This window comes from Mustela nivalis (genome assembly GCF_964662115.1).
Source record: "Mustela nivalis genome assembly, chromosome: 7".
Lineage (NCBI taxonomy): Eukaryota > Metazoa > Chordata > Mammalia > Carnivora > Mustelidae > Mustela > Mustela nivalis.
In genome coordinates, this window is record NC_139026.1 from 89,845,123 (window position 1) to 89,852,555 (window position 7,433).

Consider the following 7,433-nt stretch of genomic DNA (forward strand, 5'->3'; position numbering starts at 1 on the left):
AGCCTGTGGGGAGCGTGTGGGGGAGGTGAGCTGGGCTTTTGAAGATAAACATTGTGGATTTTAGGGTAAAAGGCCATAAATATTTGGCCACATCTGGCCCCCAATTAAGCACATTAAGGGAGGAGCCAAGGCAGCTAAACAACCCAAGCCAATAAAGACATCTAATTGTCCCTAATCCATGGACGCATTAGGCTCTCCGTATATATAAAAGGCCCAAAGATGTCCGACACACAGACACTTCAGCCACTGTGCCTTCCATTAGTACGACTCCCTCCTCAGAGCTTCCCTTGCCCCAAGAAACACCATGACTTGTGGATCTTACTGTGCTGGCCCTGCCTTCAGCTGCATGTCAGCCTGTGGGCCCCGGCCAGGCCGCTGCTGCATCACAGCCGCCCCCTACCGCGGAGTCTCCTGCTACCGTGGCCTCACTGGGGGCTTTGGCAGCCACAGCGTCTGTGGGGGCTTCCGCGCTGGCTCCTGTGGCCGCAGCTTTGGCTACCGCTCCGGAGGCGTGTGTGGACCCAGCCCACCCTGCATCACCAGCGTGTCTGTCAACGAGAGCCTCCTCACGCCCCTCAACCTGGAGATCGACCCTAATGCTCAGTGTGTGAAGCATGAGGAGAAGGAGCAGATCAAGTGCCTCAACAGCAGGTTTGCTGCCTTCATCGACAAGGTGGGTGCCCTTGATCACACCCTTCCTGAACCTCTGGGTCCTGGACTAGGCACTCAGGAGAGTCAGGGACAGGAGACATAGGGTTCAGAGGAGCTCCAGTCTGATGGAGGAGAGGGAAGCACACCCAGGGCCCAGGTGGACCAAAGACAACAGTAGTAGAGGTTCCTGATTTGACAGTGTTGCTAGTACAGGTGACCTCCACTCAAGCAGTCAGGTCCCCACAGAGAGACAGAGACAGGCTTGGAACTGGCAGGCCAGAGCAAGAGGGCAGTCTGCACACACAGACACAAGAATGAACAGAAGAACTAGGAAGAGGACCACAGGGGCATCCTCTAGGTGGGGGTCCTGAGCCACACCCTTCCTGTACTCCACCCATGTTCAGGACCCAGGCTGAACACGGGCTCAGAGGCAAAACAGACACCTCTAGCTGGCTCCAGACCACATGCCACCCAGACTCACCAGGTCCGGATCTGTCCGTTTCCGTGAGAGCAGGAACTGACCCTCCCCAACCCTGGCTCCTATCCCTACATTGGACACTGCAGACACGCATGACAATTAGGAAGACCGGAAGTCACCTTGTCTCCCACTGCCCTTCTCTGCCAAATCTCTGCTCAGCTGCAGACTTGGGACTTTACCCTAAAGCAGTCGGGCCCACCCCCAAACTGGCCCTGGGACACCAGGAGCCACCTGACACCCTCCTACCACCCTGAACACAGGTGCGCTTCCTGGAGCAGCAGAACAAGCTGCTGGAGACCAAGTGGCAGTTCTACCAGAACCGCAAGTGCTGCGAGAGCAACCTGGAGCCCCTGTTTGAGGGCTACATCGAGACTCTGAGGCGGGAGGCTGAGTGCGTGGAGGCCGACAGCGGGAGGCTGGCCTCGGAGCTCAACCACGTGCAGGAGGTGCTGGAGGGCTACAAGAAGAAGTGAGTGTGGCTGGGAGCAATGCTGGGCACAGGAAATGGACTTGACTTGGAGCCCTTTGGATAGGCTTAAGAAGAATTTTCCAGAAGGGTCAGTGCCCATGCCGGCTGGGGAGGGGATGGTAGTGTGCAGCAGGATCTTATCATCTGTGCCACTGGTGCCCAGAGGTCTGCCTGAATGCCAACCCAGGACTCCCCCAGCACACATATCTCTCCAACTTTGGTCTTCCCTTCTCAGAGCCTGTCCCCTGGGCCCAGTGGGCAGGGGACAGGGGCTTCTGCAGGCTTCAGGCCTTTTTCTGCTGATCTTTCAGTTCCCACCTATAGGACCTGAGTATCTGGTCCCTCGAGGCTGATGGGCCCTGGGGCTCTGGGTGTCCCACTGCCTAGGGTACTGAGTGCTGGTGAGTAACAGGTGGTATAGGCCCCTAGCCTGTGTTAGGATGGACACCCAGGGGAGGGATACTGGTGCCACAGTGTCCCAGTGGAGCTGCTGTGCAATCCTAGCCTGGGCCTGCATGCTGAGTCATTATTTGGGTCCTGAGGGGGACCTCATGGCAGCTTTGGGAATGGACTATGAGGTCCCAGACATAGGCTCTCTAGACCCCTCAGTTCAAAGTGGAGAGAGAATCCCAGACATCTGCCAGATCCAATCAGAAAGAAAGGATCCAGCAGAGCTGCAGGGGTCCCAGCTGCTGGAAAGTTCCTGATATTGCTGATATGAAGTGGTGATGGCCTCTGGGGAGACCTGCCCTTCCCTGACCTCCTTCTCTGTCCTCTTCTGCCTCAGGTATGAGGAGGAAGTTTCTCTGAGAGCAACTGCTGAGAATGAATTTGTGGCCCTGAAGAAGGTAAGTAACATGGGTTCTGGAAGCAAAGCCACCAGGGATCTTGGAATGACAGACTCTTCCTGGGGAGACCCAGAGGGTCTCAACCTCAGTGTGGGGTACATGACTTGACAACATTTGGATGGGAAATCTCAGAGATCGGATCATGAAAGACTCATTCAGATCGCTGATGAAGGGCAATAACCTTGGGATGTCCAGTAACACCCTGCCCTGGGGCATGGGGATGGCTGGGCTGACCTCTGGATGTCTTGTTCTGCTTCAGAGGTCGTGGTCTCTGTTGGGGGTCCCAGGGAGGCAGAATAGCCACAGTCTCTTTATTGAGGGACAGTGACCTGTCTAGCATTGTGGGAAGTCTGACCAAAAGGAGGGGTACAGCCCCAAGGTGTGGGGGAGGATGGACCAGAGCCAGCAGTGGCCAGGTGGAGTGTGGGAGGACTGTGGGAAGACCTGGGAGGGGTTGAGGTGGCCAACCAGGGAGTCCATTTGAGGAGCTTCTTGGAATAGGGAGGGTAAAAAAGAGAGCTGGGATCACAAGAGGAGGAGAGGCTGGTGGCCCATCTCCAAGTACAAAGGGGTTTATTCTCAGAAGGGCAAGAGGTCGTGAAGCCCATGCTGGGTAGGCCAGAAGGGTATGGAGATGAGATGGGAATAAGAACACTGGGAATCCTTTCCCCTGGCCTCCATGGATGGGGGAGAAGAAAGGAGTTTGGAGTGATGACTACCATGGGTCCTCTTCACTCAAAGACACCCCATCTTTCCAGGATGTGGACTGCGCCTACCTCCGCAAGTCAGACCTGGAGGCCAATGCAGAGGCCCTGACCGAGGAGATCGACTTCCTGCGGCGCCTGTATGAGGAGGTGAGGGGCTTTGGTCCAGGCAGAAAGAAGCAGCTGGCCTGGAAGTGGGGCTCTAGCCTAGATGAAGAGTTGGCCAGGGATTTGGGCTGGGCACTGTAGTCCATGAGCCTGTCATGTGAGCAGGGTCTGGAGACCGGGGATGATTGGTGAGTGAGGCTGGGATGTAAATAAGATCCTTCCATCTTCTCATCCCCGACCATCTTCAGGAGATCCGTGTTCTCAACGCCCACATCTCAGACACCTCGGTCATCGTTAAGATGGACAACAGCCGGGACCTGAACATGGACTGCATTGTGGCCGAGATCAAGGCTCAGTACGACGACATCGCCAGCCGCAGCCGGGCTGAGGCTGAGTCCTGGTACCGCAGCAAGGTGAGGAGGCACCTGCCTCCTAGACACAGCAGTAGGAGGGAAGCCAGGTGTATAATAACAAGGCCTTTTTTGTCCATGGATTCTGATCCCTTGGATGGTAACAGAAGAGCAGACAGCTCTCATGTTATACAGTCTGGGCAGGGCTGAGCACTGTACAACCTGCTAATGGTCTGTGGTGTCTGATTGGGCGGGAGACTGCATCCTGAGCCTCAGGAGCATCTCTGTTCCCCCCCTCCCCAGTGTGAGGAGATGAAGGCCACGGTGATCCGGCACGGGGAGACCCTGCGCCGCACCAAGGAAGAGATCAACGAGCTCAACCGCATGATCCAGAGGCTGACGGCCGAGGTTGAGAATGCCAAGTGCCAGGTAAGTGTCACTTGGGGCATCCCAGGTCACAGAGGCATGTGTGTCCCCAGTGGATCTCACCATTCATGCTCCAGGCCATCAGCATGATCAGTGTCCCTGGTTGTGGTCCCTGGGGGAGACTCAGCTGATGATAGGGAGAGGTTTGCTCTTGGGGTGTTCCCAGCTGGAAGAGGGTTGAAACAGGATATGGGCAGAGAGACCTGGGCCATAACCCACCTTGTTCTCCTCTGGGTCCCCAGAACACCAAGCTGGAGGCCGCAGTGACCCAGGCTGAGCAACAAGGCGAGACGGCTCTGAGCGATGCCCGCTGCAAGCTGGCAGAGCTGGAGGCCGCCCTGCAGAAGGCCAAGCAGGACATGGCCTGCCTGGTCAAGGAGTACCAGGAGGTGATGAACTCCAAGCTGGGCCTGGACATCGAGATCGCCACCTACAGGCGGCTGCTGGAAGGCGAGGAGCAGAGGTGGGTACTGTAGCTTATTTTCTCTCCCAGCCTTGCCTGGGTTCCCAGCGTGCCATGTGCCTGCTGGCATCACTGGACTCCCATTTCCAAATCTCCCCATCCTGCATTTACAGGTAATGAGTAAGTCCTTTCGGTATGTTTCTAGCCCTCTTTGAGTTAGTCATGCCCACCTATGTGCTAAAATGGGATTGGAACCTTTTGCAAACCTGCCCCTGAGATCCAGGAGTCGGGCCATAGGAATTGTTTCTGAGAACCTTAGCCTGGGCTTGTAACCACCTTCCCCCGGAAGTGCTTTCCCCTTCCTGGCCCCTGTTGCACATAACCCAGACTCTAGCTCTCTTCTCAAGGCTGGCCCTGGGCCCAGCCCTGGCAGTTCGTATTTATCCCACAATGACTGCCTCCACAGGGAATTTTATCAACTCACTCTTATATATTCAAACTACAGTGGGTCCCCCTAAGTGGTCTGCCATCGCAGTAGGTAGGACTGAGAGTAGACAGACAACAGAGATGTGTCCCTTGAGGCACCTGTGTCCAGTTCTAGCCTTTTTGCTAATTGCTAGTTTTGGACATGGTGGGGAAGACCCAGTCCCATGCATTGCTGGAGGGCAGCTGATGGTCTCCTATGAGGACAACCCCTTCAGAATGTTGCCCCTGGCTTGGTCAGATGCTCACTCCTTGAGCCTCCCTTGTCTTGTGCAAAGCCAAGCCCCTCCTCTCAAGCAGAAGAAAGTGCAGGGTGAGGAGGCGAGGGAGCCACAGGGAGCACAAGGGGAGTGAGGAGATGGGGACTCAGGTTTGATAGAATCAAAATGGTCCCATGGTGAGACTTGCCACAGCCTCAAGTAATTGCTTTGGAGAGTTCGGAGGCCCTGTGGCTCACTGAGCCTAGGGAGTTTCATTAGTGGAGACTTCCAGAACGAAGAATTTTTCAAGACTGTGTTTGTAAGTTCAAGAGATGCCAGGAGATAGTACTGGAAACTGAGTGGCCCACCCCTGTGCCACATAGGGCCCCTGGGGGGAACTCAGGAGCTTTGGTGAGGGTTCCCTGTGAACCCCGGGGGTGGGATGAGTACACGTTGGGCTGTGGATTGTCCTCGTGTCTGAAGCTGGTGCCGTCAACCCTTCGCCTCAGTGCTATCAAAGGGACTCACGTCCCTGGGAGATGTGTTGTGTGGGAAGGGGTGTGAGGGCTGCTGCGTGGAGTTAGGGCTCTAAATTACAGCTCTGCCACTGTCACTGGGTATTTCCTCCCTCTGGGCCTCAGTTTCTGAAGAAAGTTCCTTCAAATGAAGGAACTCGTGGAGACAGTCTCTGAGCCTGTTCTAAATGGGTTCTAAGTTATTTGTGGAGACAAACATTGTTTTAGGCAGTGTCCACTCCGCGCCAGGCAAAAGACAAGATGGAAACGTTTCCCCTTCTGAAGCCCAGGTTTTAGTGACCCTGATTAGGCCAGATTTAGGAAGTTAAATCTGCGCCCCCGAAATGTATGTTTATAAGTCTATCAGGACCAGCAGAAATAGCAGCAGCCGATAGGTGTGAAGTGCACTTGCCTTGTGGCAGGCACTAAGCCCCTACATGGGTCATCGATCCCATGCCCACCAAGGCTCTAGTCTAGATACCCCGGAGAACAGGGAGGTTGAGCCAGGCAGGGCAAATCTGAGGTTGCTGGGCCAAGGAGGGCGGCCGGGCACACGGGACTTTGTGTCTCCGGCTTCCAGAAGGGGCCGGTTTCCACCCCTTCCCCTCAGCAAGTGCCCCAGAGGAGGGCACGGTCCTCCCCTTCACCTTGGCTCCGTGGGCTCCGTGGGCTCCGCGGCTGGCCGGTGGCACCGACCTCTCTCTCTTTTCATTTCTTAACAGGCTGTGTGAGGGCGTTGGCGCAGTGAATGTGTGTAAGTAGTCGGAGCCTTCCCCTTCTCCAGCTGGGGCGGGCCCCTGTCTTGGGGGAGGGCGGGTTTGGCTGACATCCCCCCACCCCCAGAGCCGCCTGCTGTGGCTGCGCCTGATGTGTTCTGTCCCCCATTCAGGCGTCAGCAGCTCCCGCGGTGGCGTCGTCTGTGGCGATCTCTGCGCCTCCGGTGCTGCCCCTGCTGTCACCAGCAGAGTCTGCAGTGCCCCCTGCAGCGGCAACATGGTGGTGGGCACTAGCTGCTGCGCCCCGTGCTCGGGGGCCAGCACCTGCGGCGGGAGCTGTAAAAAGTGCTAGGGAAATGCCGCCGCCACCAGCGTGCACCTGCGTCATCCTCCGGTCAGGACCTCCTGCACCCCGAACGCCTCGCTGTCTCTGTCACCGCCCCACGACCGCCAGCTGCCGGCACCCCCTCCCGCCCCCAGCCGGTGGCTAGGTGTGAGCACTCTGCGCATCCTCCCTACCTGCTCCCTCCCCCGTATGCCGTCCCCCAGGCGCCCTGAGCCCCGGGGAGGTTGGGGCTGCCCCTCGGCCTCTCTCCGTAGCCTTTCCTAGTAGTGGCTTTGTTGTCTTCAGGATTCATCCTTTCTTCTGCCTTCTGTTTTTTTCCGCTGGATTCGTGCGTCCTGACTGACCCCTTCACCCTAGCTTGCAGGGACAGGGCGAGCCCCAGAATCCCCACTGTCCTGCACTTCCTGGGAATGCGCTTGTGCGCTCCTACCTGTGGAACTTGGGTGGGGGACACTGATGGTGGCTTTCCTGAAACTCTGTAAGGGACATGAGCGGTGGAAGGGAAGAGCACCTCCTTCCAGGGCTGCCTGCAGAGGCTTCGACAAAGCCCAAGGCTCAACTGCCAGTCTGTTTCTTTGCCTTTGTTTCACTCTGTGTTTCCAATAAACTAATTGTAGCTTATCAAGCTTGGTGCCTCAGAGTCTTGAAAATGCTGGGGCCATCCTGTGATAGGGGGTCCCTGCCAGAGATTTCCTCAGGAACATCCCCCCTCCACCACCCCAGTTAGGAGCACTGT

The 7,433-nt window shown here is 56.7% G+C and overlaps 1 protein-coding gene across 1 annotated transcript; it reads left to right on the plus strand.

The window, feature by feature from the left end:
• Positions 1-304: 304 nt before the first annotated feature.
• On the plus strand, positions 305-7,119 carry LOC309869780 (keratin, type II cuticular Hb6; the record flags this gene model as incomplete). Its single annotated transcript, XM_082741406.1, has 9 exons — positions 305-673; positions 1,390-1,598; positions 2,386-2,446; positions 3,205-3,300; positions 3,507-3,671; positions 3,912-4,037; positions 4,277-4,497; positions 6,358-6,389; positions 6,525-7,119. 9 exons carry the CDS (start codon positions 305-307, stop codon positions 6,701-6,703), a joined length of 1,458 nt encoding a protein of 485 aa, XP_082597532.1. The 3' UTR covers positions 6,704-7,119.
• Between the last annotated feature and the right edge of the window lie 314 nt (positions 7,120-7,433).